This window comes from Diorhabda carinulata, chromosome 8, assembly GCF_026250575.1.
Source record: "Diorhabda carinulata isolate Delta chromosome 8, icDioCari1.1, whole genome shotgun sequence".
Lineage (NCBI taxonomy): Eukaryota > Metazoa > Arthropoda > Insecta > Coleoptera > Chrysomelidae > Diorhabda > Diorhabda carinulata.
The window spans coordinates 10,430,249-10,449,237 of NC_079467.1; the positions used below are offsets into that span (position 1 = coordinate 10,430,249).

General features: G+C 33.2%; 2 protein-coding genes across 2 annotated transcripts in view; one reads left to right on the top strand and one right to left on the bottom strand.

The window, feature by feature from the left end:
- Positions 1 to 18,989, top strand: part of LOC130897282 (uncharacterized) — a 65,371-nt gene that overhangs the window by 1,170 nt on the left and 45,212 nt on the right. The gene's annotated exons all lie outside the window — the stretch shown is intronic.
- On the bottom strand, positions 16,944 to 17,767 carry LOC130897429 (GATA zinc finger domain-containing protein 15-like). The gene is made up of 2 exons (XM_057806270.1): positions 17,442 to 17,767; positions 16,944 to 17,373 (listed from the first exon to the last, which is right to left on the bottom strand). Exons 1-2 carry the CDS (start codon positions 17,765 to 17,767, stop codon positions 16,944 to 16,946), a joined length of 756 nt encoding a protein of 251 aa, XP_057662253.1.

The following is an 18,989-nucleotide window of genomic DNA, read 5'->3' on the forward strand; positions in this document are numbered from 1 at the left end:
AATGATATGATAGTATTAATCCTGTGGTGAAGACTAATTGGTTTCTAAAGTGCCGTTTTGATTAATAATGTAGTCCATGTTATTTCAGTCTGCCAGTTAGATAAACTTTCCACAATTTACTGAAAAACAAAGTGCTTAACTTCATTGTGAAGTGGAACAGGAACAGATTAATAATACAAGCGTAGTTCATGGGTATTTTACAACTAAAAATACTTTATGGTGGGTAGACAGATGGAGTAAGTATTGAAAGTGCTCCTAGAATTGCGTTGAATAAGAATGTTGCCACATAAGTATCCTGATAAATTTGAAGGAAGAACTTTTCCTGCTTTCAAAACCCTATTCTCAAGTAAATTGAATTCAAAGTTTTCCATGGTGGAGTGTTTTTCACAAATCATTGTACAGTCAGTTGGCGTAAAATTGTCTCTTGTATCCTGATAAATTTGAAGGAAAACGCCAAATATTATGATAATAATAATACGAAATAAAATCACTCCACACCCTTTGTCTAGACTAGAAAGTTTTTGAACTGTTATTTATCATATACATCTGTATACTTTTTCAACTTCTCTTTTATTGAAGATAATTCCTTCTCTCTCCCCTACATAAAATTCTTAAAAGATACATAAAGCACTAGCATAAATTGACCGCCACATATTTACTGAAGCGCGGCAGATCAATATACAGGGGGTTACCTTATACCTGTTTAAGTACCTCCGCCAAATATGAGCCCCATATGTAAGAGGGATCTGATTCAAAATTTTCATCAGAATTTCTCGTCAGAATAAGGTAGGGTGAGTTAGTTACGTGCTAAAAAGTGTCTATTCCACTAATCTGGCCATTTGAGGGTTTAGTTAGAGTTGGATATAATTTTAATTTAGATTGGTTTATACACACATCTCTAGATTTTATTCAATTTGTGCTTCCAATTTACAAAAAATTGTTTCTGTTTATCATTTATATTGAAATACCAATGCTATACAATTTATTTCTATTATTGTAATCTTACTTAGTTTATATTCGTTATATATTCATTTAATATGAGTTCCCCCCCAGATGTTTGCATTCATGTTGTTAGTACCTTGCTTATAACAATAAAACGGCACTAGTTTATGAAAAACATATTTTTTTCAAATTATTTTCTCATAAATACAAGTTTTTGACTTAAAAACATACCCTTTTTTATTTGCATGCTATTTCCTGAGCTTATCAGATAATTAAGTTCGATGATTGATTTGAGACAGCACGTCTAAGACATAAAGATGAACCATATATCTTAATCTGACTAGAACCGGTGTATTCTGTGTGGTTTGACCGTTGCTAAAAAAATAAGTAATTTTTGGATACATTCAGTACGAAACATATTGAAAAAATAAAATAAGTATATTATTTCATTATTGTACTAGAATTGAGTAAACTCAATAACTTTCTGCTAAAATTAGCAAGAATATAAAATTAATGTATTCACAAATTAGCCCAAATTGCGATCCTAAACTGAAATATTTCCCTAGCTTCCAATAATTTTATTAATCCGCCATTAACAATGTTAACAATTTAATTTCATTCTATTATGTAAAAAAGATATTTTTGTCTTAGATTGGAGCTCATTACATACTTCATGATTGATTATCTTCGTAATATATACCCTAGAAACCATATCGTTAATTTTTAATAAAACTCTCAACAAATCCTTCTATTTCTATCCGAGTGGAAAAATTAACTAGTTATTCTCATTGTCTTGAATGGTTTCTTCGTCATCCAAATTGTACAGAAAAGAAATTTTCATTATTCAAAAAATTCGTTCCAACTACTGAGCTACACTGGTGTTCTTACACAAAATCAACAAAGTGTCTTCGGATTAAGTTCATTTAGTGAAAATCAAGACATAGCTCATATATTTTACAATTATTTATCAAATAGTTCTATCCATAATTTGTTCAATATTTCGAATAGCGAAATAAATCACCTTAAGTGGAAAATCAATTGTTTAAAAACTTTATTTACTACTTTACACTTATAGACGGGGAGCTAGCTATAAAAAACAGCATCGATTTGGTACACGGCGTTTGAGTTCGTGAACTGTAAGAAAATACTTAGTACGTCCCCGAATGGCATTTCTGGCTGTTCGTTCAGGCCGCAAAAGATAATTACTGCCAGTTTTCCACGACGAAAAATGTGCCGGAAAAACTGATGAGGTACACGCGTGAAAATTGATGCATGCTAATGTGAGAACCTCAACTAAGAGCGGTATACTAATGCCAGAAATGAAAAAGGTTGGGAAACCCTCGCCAGACGCGACTCAAAGATTCGGAAAATCCCTACGAAAAAACCGACAAGGTACACGCGTGAAATTTTTTTCACATGCATTTGGGGACCTTAACTAAGAGCGATGCATTAATGCCAGAAACGGGATCGGTCGGAAAACCCTCGCCAGAAGCGATCCAAGGTTCGGGAAAATCAGTCAAAAAAAACGACATGGTACACGCGTGAAAATTTTTTTTGCGCTTCTAGGGACCCCAACTAAGAACGGCAAAACAGTGCCAGATATGTATCTGGTCGGAAAACCTTTTAAAAAAATTAAATAAGGTCGACGTAAATTTAAAATCGATAGCATTCAAAGTCGTTATAGTCCAGAGGTTTTTCATTGACACACTAGAAATATCGTTTTTTTCTACCCCAAATAAAAAAAATTATCGCGATACGCTGCAAATTCGCTGAGTTATTTAATTTTTCGTAGCGCGTCCGATTTCAAGCCGCTTTCCCAGTTTTTGGCGTACCGCGCAGCCGGCCGCAACTCGTCTTTACAGCGCGATAACGCGCGAACGTAACGCGCGTATTTAATTTTCAATTTCTTACTTGTCTTAAATGAATGTATGTTTGTATAAAATCAAATTTTGAACTGCGTATGTATATTAAAAATAAAATAGAAGATTATATACTAAACACTCAGCATGGAAAGAAAAGATTTATGAATTTTCTTGATTGATAATAAATTATAGCTATAGATACAGGAGAATCATAAATCAAATAAATAATGCTTTTCAATACCAAAAATATATACTTAATTATAAAAATCCTAAAAATACAACTATAATACAGAATGAATATTCCTGCTTCATTTTCTTTACAGAATCGCCGCTGGTTTTTGCGCATTGATAGTAAAAATTACGCAATCGGTATGACATCACTTTAATTCATTCATCTGTATCATCTGCCTCACTCTCCACGTCACACTCGCTGTCATCAGTATCACTCTCCGCATCAAATTCGTTGTCGGTTTCTTCATCTTGTATGTTACTTTTGTTTGTCTCTTCATCTGCACCCTCAGATGTCTCATCTGTAAATGAAAAATACCTTGAATAACGCGTTAAAAAAAAGGAGAATGAAGTGATAGAAAAAATTATGTACCATTACTTTCTGCAACTTTTTCTATAATAATATCTTCGATACGCGCCGGCCATTGTTTTCTTTCTTCCAGCCACATTCATCAGGTTTCAGCTCTGTTGGAATTTTCTTTTCGACATTTCCCCATACAGCAGCAATATAATGTGACCGTAGGAATTGTTGGTATAGTTCTCTTTGGCAAGGTGGCATCATCGTTGAATCAATGTTTTTAGCATTTAATTTTGCGAAACATTCATCAGTATTTTTAAAATCAAATTTTTTCATAAATATTGCATGTCGAGCTGAATCAACTGTAATTGTACTCTTTGGCTGAGAGAACATGCAACATATAAATTTCTCAATTTCAGAAAACACGTTTTTACGGTCCATAGATTCGTCAGTCATATTACAAATAGCAACTTGAAATGATTCTGATTTGTACAAAAGAGAATAAGGCCGTATCTTTGCTTTTTTGTAAAACGACGGATTATAGTTGCAACCCGTGAAAGCATGGAAAGCCGGAAGTGCTTTACATAATTTTTGTCCTAATTCAGCGTACATACGAGTCACGTCAATAAATCTCATATTATCGGAATCGCCAAATAACAAACTGATTTCTAATTCAAAGTTCAATTTGTGCATATTTCCAAGCAAAATAATAAAGATATCGGTGTCATCGCATTTAACTGTTACTTTTCCACTTTCATCGAGATTGCAAACTGTGTGAACTATTCTAGTATCAGCTTCTTCATGTCTAGGTGCCGTGAACAAAGCGTTAATAGAATGTTTAACCGACTGTAGACCATCATTTCCAGTTTCTTGCTTAAACTCGTGACATTCATCGTAATTTATGAAAACTGTTTTACTTTCGAAAAAGACTGCCATTTCGGCCTGTTGCCAATGTCGTATTAAAAATTGTACAAAAGCTTTCTTGAAGTTAGTTTCGCGCAGTTCTGTCGACAGAGCGGATTTTAATCTCATGTCCCCTGTTATTAAGTATTGATGGTCTGATGAAATACCTCTTTTGTTTCTTTCATACTCTTTAATTGGTGGCAATAAATATTGATCAAATACCAGATGAATTTTATGAGCTTTCATGGCGACGAGCTTTTTCAAAATACTTGTTGATATTTTAGCATATGTAATGTCAGTTTCTCGTAGAGTATACAGATAAAAAAATCCGTCAATAATCATAACATCACATGTATAATTAGTTTTAGTACTTGAATCGTCTGGTCCTACAATACGATGTAAAAGCTTGCTTTTTGCTGTTGAGTAAATCGATCCGTCCAAATGACAAAAACAATTTGGCAGTGGAGTCAATGGAAATGTCATAATTTTAGGAACGTCCGGTTCATGTTTCAAGGAAATCACTAATATTCTACCGAATAAATCTCTCTGCATTTTTTAGACTTTTCTTTATCATAAACTTTCACAGTCTGTTTCGTATTTCCATATACGAAATTTAAAATTTTATTCAATTTGATTGCTTTTTCAAAACGATCCGGTCACTCAGAACATTCCTTAATGAAATCATTTTTTAAATTAGTACCCAAAACATTTACATTTGAAAGAAAATTAGCTATCTCGGCTGAAGCTGGTCTCCCTGTACTGATGTTATAAAGTAAAGTTTTGTCGATTTCAGGATAGAAGTTATAGTTCTTTTTTATAGTATCAACTAACTTTTTTACCCTGGCAGTGCTTTTGATAATGTTATGAGGTTCTAAATCGGCTGTCGTATCTTGATTTTTTTTAAGACCAGATTCAGTATGAACATGCGTAGTCAATGTTGATCGAAAACAATGAGATTTAGACCATTTAGAGCGCTTATTGAATTTGTAAAGCAATTGATTCCTGTTAGCCGTCTACCTGCATCAGCATTGTAAGTTTACTCGAGATTTCAATCAATAGGCATTCGTGAAAATGACTTATCGGTACATTTAATACAAAAAAAGCCTTTTCGCAGTTGGTAGGCTATATAAGGATGAGTTTGTGAAACTTCCAAAAGTTAATCGAGGTACCAAAGAATCCATCGACAATAATTAACTTGGTTGAACACAAAAAATAAATCAGCGAGTTTGTTAATCATAATTTTGTACATATCAAAATCACCCATACGAATACTTTAACTAAAATTTTGGAGTTAAACCGTATTTACCGTCGAGAGTTTTTTCTACGTACTGTTCATACTGATTTATCAAGTCATTTAATTCAGCATGTGCTGTATTAGCAAAGAAGTTTTTGTCTATTTTTTTAGATTTCAAGTTGACGATTAATATCATGAGCTGATCGCTAATTTGCATGTCATGAAGTTTAATGAAACTCAAAATGTAAAATTTGAATTGCTAAAGCAGCAATCGGATGCAGCTTTTTGCAACAATTGAAATGTTTCCCGCTCAAAAATCCACTCACAGACCCAGAAGCTAACAAGTCTCTTTCTACCATGACATGCGTTAAGCCACAGTCATCGATAAATTTTCCGGTAGCCTTGAAATAAGCACACTGTATGTGAAATGCACCAAGATAAATAAATAACTTTTGGTACTTTAGGGTTATTTGAGTGAGTAAAATTGATTTGAATTTTTCATCAGCTTGAATTTGATAAGTCACTTTAGCTATTGCCAAGTCGTACGAAACTTGAATTTCCGGTTGTTTACATTCTCTAGCTAGTTGTTCACTCATTTTGAGCGTTGCTGCAACGACCCTTCGTTGTGTTGGTGACTCGTTAATTGGCGTTAAATAGGATACTTTCTGTTTGATGGTGTCATCAATAACAACTAGACTGTTAAATCCAACCCACACGGGCGTTCCAGGTACTTCATAAAATTTTGAAATAACCCAGCATTTATCTAGCATACGTGCAAATTTGTGAGATGTATCATTGACCGTTCTCAACTCATCGTCAACCGGTAACAAATTAGCTTGTATTTTTGGTTTTCATATATAATCATCGATTGGGGTATCTACACCCTCAAACCGACGTCTTTTCATAAGAGGCGATGTCACTGGTTCAAGGTCAAGGGTGTTAGTATCACTATTATTCAAATTAACGGCCGAATTATCGCAATCGCTATCAAAATTCCCTTATTTCGTAGTTGTTATTATCGAAAACATTTTGATATATTATTCCTACTGTATCGTGCAAAGTATCTTTTCTACTACTAGTTTCTGTAAAGCGATCAAAATTATCAAATGACACCCCTATTCGCAATTCAATATCATCCGGGCAAATGACAGATCGATTAATTGAAGCATACGTTGCTTCGGTTCCTAGTTGCTCCACAATGTGATAGCTACTGTAATGTCCAAATTTATTTAACAGATCTACAACATTACGACTACTTGTCATACTTTTTAAGGCTACTCATAAACATAAATGTTTCCAGGGTTTAATCCCTCCATGGGTTGCTTTATAAATTCAAGCATAGCACACTGACTTGACTTTCCTTTTCATATTTTCGCTTTTGACGGATCTGGGATCGCTACCACAAATGATGCCTTGTACTAATTGATACAATCCAGGCGGAATAGTTAAGCACTCACCGTTGATAACATCAGTAGCTGAGATATCTTTTGGGAGTGTTTTTTTTCTATGGAATAAATTTCTTTTCTGATTTGTAAACTCAACTCTAAAATACGTTCAGATTTAACTAACTGTGTTACTTTGTTTATTAGCTATTTCAATCCTATCTGCACTCGCAATTATTTTCAGTTTTTCTTTAGCAACGGTAAATATTTTGATTTCAGATCCAAACTGTGCAACTAATTTACTTTCCAATTTGTAAGCGGTGAAAATTTGATCAAATGTTCCGAAAGCAGCTTTGTATTCTGTCTCAGCGCAATTGACTAAATATGGTAATAAAATGAGTCCTCTATTCTTAATAAATTTTTCCGAAACCAACAAAAAAATTTCATCATAAACTCGCGCATAAATTTCTCGAGAAACGTGCCATTCGCCATACGAAGCTTTTGTTGGCGCAAGAGTATGCGATTTATAATATGCAGTTCTGCACGTTACGTGAAAAAATATGGGATCATCATCATTTAGACCATTTACATATTCTATCATTTTTTGATCGTTAATTTCCTTGGCATATGCTATGATTTTATCTTTGAATGCTTGGGTCTGTGACACACTAATCTTAACGCGTTTACCGTGCACTCGCTTTCGCAATTTACCGCAAAATACGCACCCATGTTCTACGACTTTTCCATCCTCGCCAATGAGAACATCACCTTGCGGCTCATTATCATCTTTGTCATTGCTAAAATACAAATAAAAAAAATTGTCAGAAATAAAAGTTTTTGCGTACACTTTTTTCACAATAAAAGCTCATTTGATAAATTCATTAAATAACTTAAAACAAAAAGCATGACTTAACAAACATTTCAATAATCATTCAACAAGGTAGAACGCTTTTAATTAATTAGCTATTGTAAACATTTATTGAAATTTTTTCTATAGGATTGTTAAATAACATGATGAAAAAATTGTGTGTTTGAACGAAAAGTATTCATTCAAACGTATTATTGAAAATAAAGATAGAAAATAAGAATCATGTTGATGATAATCAAGACATGCGTAATGTATTAACCCATTAAGACCCTGGCCGAAACTGGATAAGATAACATCAAATTATCTATTCCATTCATAGGCAAATTGGGAAAAAAATTGCCTCTGTTTTTTCTTTAGTCATTTAAAATTTTTTATAAAAAGTTATTTAGACAAATTATACCAAAAGTCACTTTTTTGGAATGTAACACTTTTATGTTAGAGCCCATTTTGTTAGTTTAAAAAGGGGATAAACATTTATATCATTTTTCATCATGTAAATGTTTATCCCTGTTTTACACTAAATAGGCTCTAACATAAAAGTGTTACGTTTGTTTCCTTCATTATCTTTTCCACAAAATTGATTGGTGTTGTCAGATTTGAAAAATAACGATTTTTAGTAAAAATGTCTAAAAGTGCAATTGTTTATTAGCATTTTACACCAACAAAATGGACTCCACCGCATGCAAAAAAAAATTTTATAAACTATTTTCTAACCTCTTTTCTTCTTCACGATCTTGTACGACATCAGCAATTGTCGGCTGTTGGTCTCTGAAAAAGAAAATGAACTGTTCAAGTACCCACTTGGTAATTTGAACAAGCTGTGTCTTTCTAGACAGTTTTGCTACCTGCGTCCCCAATCGCTCTCGAGTCGAAACCCAAACTATAAAGCCTACCGCTCCCGCCCCTTTTTACTAAAGAGCACTTTCACTTTCGGTCGCTTGCCTAGCCGATCCTTACCGAAAAATCGGGGGGAAGTGACGCCAACAGAAAATTTCCATCGTGGGTACAATATTTTAGCAAACGTATCAAATGTTCTGCTACTGTAAATCATCGGTTTTCCCACATAATAGATATTTCCATTACAAATTATTAATCGAAATATCAAATAAATTTCATACGATTAAAATTGTTCATTTTACAAAAAATGTCAGCATATAACTCGTATTGAATACTTTTTTTTGGGAAGTTTGTACTATTAGGCAAATAAAAAAATCTTCAATTACCTGTTAGTCGTAGACGTTGAGGATTTACTAGTTCCTGCTTCAGCTTGATCATCATCCACCATAGGGGAGTTTGAGCGGGAAGCTGATTGAGAACTTCTCCAGCGATACGGCTTCACTTTTTCACTTCTTTCATACTGACTACTCGATAGAGCAGTAACATTTTTGTAGCAAATACTGTGATAACCGTAAGTGTCCACGTGAGCCGACGTCAAATCTATACTTACGGCATTTTTCTAAAGATTCAACCGTAAATTTTATAATTGGAGAGTTTTTTTTATCCCTCATACTTTTCACTTCGCAATCATTAATTAAAAAACACTTTAATTTCTTTGGAGAATTACTCGAAATCATGATGGAAGAAATAAAACGAACGAAAGATACAACACTCTACTCCGACCGTTAGTCACCGACTAACAGCGCCGGAGTTAAGCAGCATCTGCTCTCCCTCCAAGGTCATAGTGTGAGGCCCGTGCCGAAAAAAGTGACTTGCTCGGACCCAAATTTTTCGGGAGGGTAGTATACAATTATATACCTGCGAGAGAGCACGGAAAATCCGTGAGAATTTTACTTCAAAGTAACGTCATATGTTGAAATCAACAACGTACTTTTTTATTCAAATTGCAGCGTTGTCAAAAAAAAAGGTTTAAAATGTTCCTATAATGGCTGCTAATAATCTCGCTTTTTCATATGGCTTCATTTTAATTATTAGCTTACATACTTGCCCCAGCCGCAGTTGAAATTAAAATCACGCGCGTTACGTACGCGCGTTATCGCGCTGTAAAGACAAGTTGCGGCCGGCTGCGCGGTACGCCAGAAACTAAAAGGTTTTCCGACCAGATACATTTTTGGCACTGTTTTGCCGTTCTTAGTTGGGGTCCCTAGAAGCGCAAAAAAATTTTCACGCGTGTACCATGTCGTTTTTTTTTTGACTGATTTTCCCGAACTTTGGATCGCTTCTGGCGAGGGCTTTCCGACCGATCCCGTTTCTGGCATTAATGCATCGCTCTTAGTTAAGGTCCCCAAATTCATGTGAAAAAAATTTTACGCGCGTACTTTGTCGGTTTTTTCGTAGGGATTTTCCGAATCTTTGAGTCGCGTCTGGCGAGGGTTTCCCAACCTTTTTCATTTCTGGCATTAGTGTACCGCTCTTAGTTGAGGTTCTCACATTAGCATGCATCAATTTTCACGCGTGTACCTCATCAGTTTTTCCGGCACATTTTTCGTCGTGGAAAACTGGCTGTAATTATCTTTTGCGGCCTGAACGAACAGTCAGAAATGCCATTCGGGGATGTACTAAGTATTTTCTTACAGTTCACGAACTCAAACGCCGTGTACCAAATCGATGCTGTTTTTTGTAGCTCCGACAATAAAATTTACATTTAATTATATGACAACTAATTGACTGACTAACTAAGATGTCCTTTTTATTTATACATAATGTGAATGTTATGATAAGCGAAATTTTATAGTGTCGTCAGCTTCTTCTATATGGGGTTCCATATAGAACTCCTGCCATAACTCCTCCTTCCTGAAGTTTCAGCTTCCGTAGGGTGCAGCTAAGGAAGGTGAACATCTTCGGATTGATTTTCTTGGATTGGTTTCTTGCGTCGAATTATTTTAAGGGCCCAGTATAAATATAGAAGGATTAGGAGACAGTAAATTATTATCGTCCAAGTGCTTAAAAATTGGAGTATTTCTGAAAATTCTTTCTCGAAGGGTGTTGAGGTCATCTAGGTCTATTTTTGGAAGGCTAAAATTAGGAATCTTGTTAATGACATATTCATGATTGGATATGTACAATCTTTGGATAAAAATGGGTTGGCTTTCAGCTTCTATGGGTCCATTATCTATTATAGCTTCGGAGTTCGTGATAATTTGACAGGATGCCGGGATAGTGGCTAGGTAGGTACCAATGTAGTTGAGGATTTCTTCTTGTTGATGGCAGCTTAATCTGATGTTTGTGTTCTTGGGAAGGACGATTATCCACTGGTTTGATTCTTCGAGTCTTTTTGATAATATTTGAGAGTTATTTAGGAGCATCTGATGGCAGGTGGAAGAGGTCTTGAGATTTAGAAGTTGAACTTCGCATGGACTGTTGGAGTCAACTCGTTGTAGGTTCACCTCTTGACACATATATTCTTGTCTAGCTAATTTTACGCATGGTTCATCCAAAAGTTTGTAGTACAATACATTTTTTAATAAAAATTTATTTTGAAGAATGATAACCTTCAACTGACTCACTCTGAATTGGTATGGGATACAAATGATAAAGCTCGAAATCAAAAACATAGGTTACAGGTACATGTAAAATATATGTGATTTTGTTGTTTCTTATGTAATAAGAGACTTTAATTAAATTTTCAAAAATTGGGATATTGTTTATTTTTAGTTTTATAGGCAATCGATCTTTATTGAAATTACTGTATAGTCTTTATAAAAGTTTGAACAATTTATTATACTTGGGTGCATGATCCAAGCAAATGATACCGAATTTTCTATATCTTGTAATATTGAATTTAATATTTCGTATAAATTCAAGATTTAGAAGATTACGTCTCTTATGAAGGTATTGGTCTCAAAGCTAGATTGATTGTTTCCAATTTGCGTTGTGATATAAATTGATTTAGGTTTATTTGTTGAATACTCTTATTGAAATTGTCTATTAGAGATATTGCTACGGAATTTTGGGTTTTTATTTTATCACTTAATTGATTTTGGTTTTGTTGAAGTTGTTTAATAAGGGTGTCGTAACGTTCTCGGTCATTAGAGTCTAAGTTTCCACTAATAGTTTTGAAAATTGAACCGAGGCCATTGATCAACCCTCGTTTGGTTCTGTTTTCATGAGGTAGTAATTCTGCTAATTGTGTTTCTATTTTTCTTTCCGCAAATTTTAAGAAATTTTTGTGATTAGTTATTTCCTTTTGACAAATTTTGTTTCTGATTGCAGTATCAAAAATTTGTATTTGCTTATTTTTTAAATTTTGAAATTGTATAACTATGGGATTTATATCATAATAATAAAATATTGAGTTCGGTTACTTTTACGATGCCAAGTTTCACGGATAGTAGACCAGAGTTTCTAAGAGGTTTCTAAGTGTAATTATTTCTTTGAATCCGAGGATTCCGGGTAACCTGAAATGATAATTACCTGTCAAATGAATATATTCTTTTTAAAGGCCGTTTTATGTTACTCATGTGAATTTTTCCATGTTTTGCCGCCGAGACTACTTTGCGATTGGTATTTACTGATTTGATACTAACCGGCTTATGAAATTTGTTTGTGTTTTTCTGTCTCTTTTTCTTTTTTATAAAAATCTTTTGGTTTGCTACAAATATTTCAGGACTTTCTCGATTTTTATTTATTATTTCTAAACGATTATATTTTTGATTAGATAAATCAGCATTGATATTGGCATACAATAATTTAGAACGTTCTTTATGTTTATTAACATAGTCATTGATTAGAAGTTTATCGATCGCGGTATCGAATGAATCATTGTCAGTAACATGTCCATTATATCCATTGGTTTCAATTTAGTAGCCGAATGTAATGTATTATTATATGCTATTATAGCATTTGTCATTTTAGTTTCTATAGGTGTGTTGGAGAATCCTTCTGAATTTAATAGTCTTAAATGCTCGTTGAATGAAATCGTTCTATAATTCCGTTCGATTGAGGGTGATCAGGGGAGCAAAAATGATTTTATGATGATGATAATTTTATGTAATCCTAGTAATTCTGTAATGACTGTTTATTTTTAAATTCCGTGCTATTATCGCAAATAATTTCATTTGGTATACCGTGATGGGAAAAGTATTTTATCAATTTGTTCGCTATTTCTGTGACAGAAAGTGCATTTAAATGGTATGCTCGGGAATATTTAGAAAAACTATCAACTGTCGTTAAAAATTTTGAGTTTTCAAAAATGATGTGGATGATTTCGAATGGTTTATTCGCTGTCGGTGTCAAATTCATTTTCAAATTTACGTTATGCCTATCATATTTGCATTGTTGGCATATTTCACACTCGTTAATATATATTTGAATACATGTTTTCATTTCCGGCCAATAATACTTTTCTTTGATTCTTTGAAGGGTTTCATTAATTCTACGGTGATTTGATTTACTTTCGTGATAATTTTTTATTATTTCTTTGATATCGTCCTTGTTTGTGACATCTAGTAATTTGGAACATTTTTTCAGTTTTATGAATGATGACTTGAAATATTTTTCCAAGCAAGCTGAGAATGGTTCGTAAAGGCCAGATCTTCGAATTATATATTCTTTAATAAGATTGATTACATCGTTTTCAAAATTATTTTTAGATAACTGAACTAAGAACCGGTGTTTATTGTCAAATAAAACGATTCTTTTTTATTTTGTGGGTGAATGTAAAACTGATTTAAGGAATATTTGATTTTTACCATAATTAACAGCACATTCAATCGACGGTATGCCTATAATTGAATTTTCATCATAATTCGAATGTATTGTATCTCTGCTATCAGTTACATCTTTATTTTGTTGGTCGCTAGAGTTTTTCTGAATGTTGTCTTCTGCAATTGTTTCTTCAATGTTGACTATCATTGAGAAATCGTCATTGTCTTGTAGGGTATTGTCGATCGTGGTGTCGTTTATCCATGTTGTTCAAATAAGTTTAATTTTCGTTTTTTGAAGGCATAATAAATCGTCCCTTTTCATTTGAGTAAACAATCATGGCGAAATCATTGTATAGTAATTTTACAAATAATGGAAACCTAAAAATCACTTGTGATCTTGTATAACCGATAGTAATGATATATAACTTTGTAGGTTATATAGTAGTGTTTAGAGTTACTAGTAGTGTTAAAATAAAACTTAAAGCCTCCAAGGATCTCGTATATAATTAAAAGTAACATACGTTACTGAAAGTTTTGTTATATACTTAAAGTTAGGCAACCCGCGCATCGCGTTTTCAATATCTGACGTGCGAGCAGCTGAATTTTAAAGAACATTTCAAGTTTGACAATGGTTTAACACATGTTTGATATAAATGATATGGCATAACCTTAATTTAACTAAAAATAAAACGTTTGCTATTAAGAGTATTAAGTATAAGTTTTAAATATTTTAAAAGACATTCAAATGTCTTTTAAAATTGTGCAAACTAAAGGGCCGGGGCACAAGTTGGCAAAAGGATGGCACTCTTTTCTGGCCCCCTGTCCAAAAGAAAAGGCTTATTCCCAAATTAATATGTGACGGCAATTAGAGGCCCTAATCAGATTGGGTGCCTCAGCCCTGTATCAGAAAAAGGAATTTCAGTAATGTTAAATAAAATGGGCCAAAATTCGTCCCTTGAACTTTTGTAAATTGTCAAACCATCCATACTTAAGTTGATTGAAATATCTGAAAAAGTCTGCAGACTCTGATAACACTGCTTGGCTAAACAATATTCAAGACCTTGATGCCAGTAGTAACCATCGCCCACTGTTTGTAGAATATTTGTAGGAGTCTCCAGTAATGTTCTCGGATCCACCGGTAAAATGTTTGGTAAACGATTATTAATTATTCTTATCACTTCCTTCAAAGCCCGATGTCTTATGTTAAATTCGCAACCCCATTTTTTTAAATCATATCTTAACTGTTCATTTTTTGTGCATTCTAAATCCTCCTCGGAGAGAGGAGACAAATCATCATCCTCAGCAAGTTCTGTCAACCACTTTTAAGTCTTCATTCGGCGGTAGTGCAGTCATTCAAGGGACGAAGATCCTTTTCTACCGTCTTTGGCGTTGGGCTGCTATCATTTTGTTCTGTAATTTGAGGGATATCTGGTGGCGGAAAAAATTCATTATTTATCTGTCTAACAGTAGCAGTTACCGGTACACAATCTACGATTCGTTTAAAATTTTTTGTCACTTTCCGCCGAAACGCAGAGCTGTGCTTTATTTTTTTCCAATTTCGTAACGTAGTGATATTTTACAATAATAAATTACTGCACTGCTGCTGCTCACTGCTCACAAACAACTGGTGTTAGTACTGTTAGTATTAACTTTGTATCTTAATAATATATTCTTATTCGACAATCGACACCGGCAGCCATTTTCTCAATCGTCATCTGTAATAAGTTTATATATATAAGGGCAATTGATTTTACTTAAGGTAATCGATGTATATAAAAGAAATGGTTGTCCCTAACTTGGTTACCAAAAGTTTTTTAATAGGATATACAAACACTAAAGATCCCCAATTTTTTAAATTGTGTTTAGAAACACTATTATATAACTCAGAGCGTATATAGTTATATAATTTAGGTAACGGAAAACCTTATATAAATTTGTTATAAACACATTGGTAACAGTTACTACATGTTTTATTAAATGGTGTTGGAAACAGTTATACCACTTCTTTATATACCCACAAGTTACAGAAATTTTATAAAACCGTAATATAACTGTGTTACTAAAAGGTGATCTTACAAAACTTCGTAACCTTTTTATATAATTTCATTACCTTTATATAGTCTTTATATAACTAGGAATCACCATAAGTTATAGAAAATGTTTATTGGGAGGTTTGGTTAGTCGTGCAAAGTCTTCTAAAAGCGTTCTAAATGTTCTTGTAAGCAGGTTGAATACACAATAATGTCGTCTAGGTATACAAGGCACATCTCGTTTTGTATACCTCTTAGTATATTATCGGTAACACGTTAGAACGTTGCTGGGGCATTTTTCAATCCAAAAGGCATGAGCAGAAATTCCCAATGGCCATTTTCATTGTTGAATGCTGTTTTTTCAATGTCCTTTTCTTCCATCTCGATTTGATGGAACCCACTAGCTACGTCAATTGTAGAGAAGTATTGACAACTGCCCAATTTATTAAGTAGTTATGTAATATTTGGTAGGGGGTATCGATCCTCTATATATAGTCTTCTCGTTTAATTTCCTATAGTCGAGGACTAGCCTCCATTTTTGTTGATTACTGGCATCTAATTTTTTGCTTACGGCCCATATAGGGGAAGACCAGGGTGAATTTGAAGGCCTTATAATATTAGAGTTTAGCATTTTTTGAATTTGATTAGTAACTTCTTGCTTATGTATGAAAGGGTACTGATAAGTTTTTGAATATATGGGTATTTCGTCTGTTGTACGCATGTTATGTTTAATTTTATTTGTAAATGATAGTGGTTCGCCCTCTTTATAAAATATATCACTATATTCTTGACAAAGTTTTAATATTTTTTCTTTTTCTTCTTTGTTCATGTGATCCGTTATAATTTTATTAAGGTCTAATGGTGTATTGTACGAGTCAATATTATTTAGGTCAATGTTTTTTAATTCGTTTTCGTCAAAGCTTTCTACTTGAAATGATTCTGAAAAATCTAATGATACGGTACTGTCAGATTTATTTAATGTTGTTGTTAGAGCATATCCACTTCTTGCAGTAGTAAGACATTGTGGAATTTCACAGTTATAAAAATTTTGATAAGGTACAATAATATCTCCATGAGTGACACTTGTTTTTATTTTAACTTGTTGCGATCTAGGAGATACAGTTACAAGATTAAGGTCAACGTTAACTTCGTGATAATGTAGTTTTATTTGACTAGGAGTGATAAGAAATCCTTCTTGGAAATGTAGTTTTGCTTGTAATATCTTGAAATTATCTAATCCAACAACCGAAATAATAATAATCGAAATCCATCGAAAACTTTATGAAATTTAAAAAGATAAAATTTTAATTTTATTGGACTCAGGAGGTTAAATATGTTTGAGGCCGGAATTTCGGCTCGATATTTATGGGCAGTCTTTTGGAATACTGTTGTTACTTTGAAAGGGTCATTTTTAATTTCGCTAGAATAGTATTTAAAAGCCAAGTCGGGATTTATAAATGATCGATTTGATCCGGTATCCGAGAAATTTTAGATTATATTCGGGTAAAATGATATAAGGTAATTCACTTGATTTGGCATTATTAAAAGGTATTATGTTAGGACTATTATTTAGAGGCGGATTTTCCGAGGCACTTATCGAAAATTTTCGTTTCTATTTAATCTATCGTCATTATTAGAATTAGAATTATTTAGGTAAAGTTGATCAGTAGTATGATCAGAATCATCATAATTATTATTCAAATATTCCCAATTTTCGGGATCATAGTTTTCTTGAATATCGACGTTATATAATTCTCCAGAAGTATAGTTCGGCTGTTTAGATTGTCTAAAATTGTTTGTAGATGGCGGCGGCCCTTTATATATTGGTTGATTTTGGATATTTGGAGCGGTAGCTCGTGTGCTAATGGACATGGGTCTTGGCTTAGGTAAGTTTGCGTTCGGATTTGGCCTGAAGACGTTTATATTTTGATCGGGCCTGTTGAAAACTTGTGAGGCTCTAGTAAAATTTTGATGTGTAGTTCTTTGATTTATTGGGATTGGTTGTGAAGGAAAGTTGTTCTGTCTTATGAATAAATTATTCGAGAATTGAATGTTTATGAACTGGAACTGGGCGAATTAAAATTTCTATACTGATTTTGAATAGGTGGTTGATAATTAGGTTTGAAATCATATATTGGTCTCGAGTTATTTTTAAAAGGTTTAGGATTAGTTCTATTAATGAAATTACTTATGAGTGATTCGCTAACAGAAATAAATCTATTCAAGTCATTTGGATTTCCGTCAAAATCAGGAATACAATTTGAATATTCCCATTTGACATCAGATTGTACCTCCAAATCTATTTGATTATTTACTGTATCACTTGAATTTGTCGGGTTAGAGTCAGTAGTGGTTTTAAATAATAAATTATTAAATTTATTATTAGTTAGTTCGTTAACAGTTACTTCAGAATTCATAAATTGTACTTACAGAACTTAAAGGACGATTTTAAACATGCCTTATTAGCTATGAGAACTCACGACTGGATTCGCAGATTTTGGGCAATGTGGGTCCCAGATCTCGTTGAATAGTTCCTAGCGGCTTGAACAGATCCTCAGTGGACGGAAGAGACCAAAGATATGGTAACTCACTGCACAAATATCCTCCACAATAATTCAACAAATGTAGCTAAGTGTTCAATTTATTTCGGTAAATTGTTAAAACGAAATCGCACATACGATATGTTCGACCCGAAATATCCTACTGACTGCGCCAAATAAATCATCGAAGGTGGAAAATCAATTTTTTAAAAACTTTATTTACTACTTTACAATTAGAAAATTCCCGACAATAAAATTTACGTTTAATTATATGACAACTAACTGACTGACTAATTAAGATGTCCTTTTCATTTATACATAATGTGAATCTTATGATAAGCGAAATTTTATAGTGTCGTCAGCTTCTTCTATATGGGGTTCTTGAAAATGAGTGCCATAACTAGCGTTTATGGTTCCTTTCTCGTTAATTGAATTTCCAAACAGTTGAAACTTTCAGTCCATTTCTACATTTTCAAGTGCCTCAAACATTCTGTTATAATACTAAATCCGGGCCGATTAAACTTGATAGCTGATGGCTTTGTAGCCTTTAGAAGAAGAAGTAGAGGATCCGAATCGCCATTTTCATTTGCTTACCGTTTACACAGTGGTAAAGGTGTTTCATACAATAAATATTATAATTGATATTGCTCTGTCGCCGTTTGGTTTTTTAATTTATTTTTAAAATTAGTGATAATATCATAAGTTTCAGATCTTATTTTATTTTCAATTTCGTTATTTAGATAATTAAATATTGAAGAAAAATTGATAATGAAAAGTCAGATACTTTTTCTAGCGCGTAGTTACCGGCAAACATGAAAATATTTTCAGTTGATGTTTGTTGTTGCAAACCCATGTTTTAAGTTTTTTTATATTGTTATTTGTAAAAAGAAAGATGCTGGTAGAGTTAATCCATTTACTGAGCCTACTTTTAAGAAATATTGTATTACGTTGCATATTCATTGCATCTCACTCAAAATTGAAATCCTCTTATCCATTTAATTTTGGAAAATTTTCTCTGATGAATTTAGTGCAAGTTTCGCAGAGTAATATGATACATATAGCGAATTTATTTCTTGTTTCAATATGTATATTGAATATA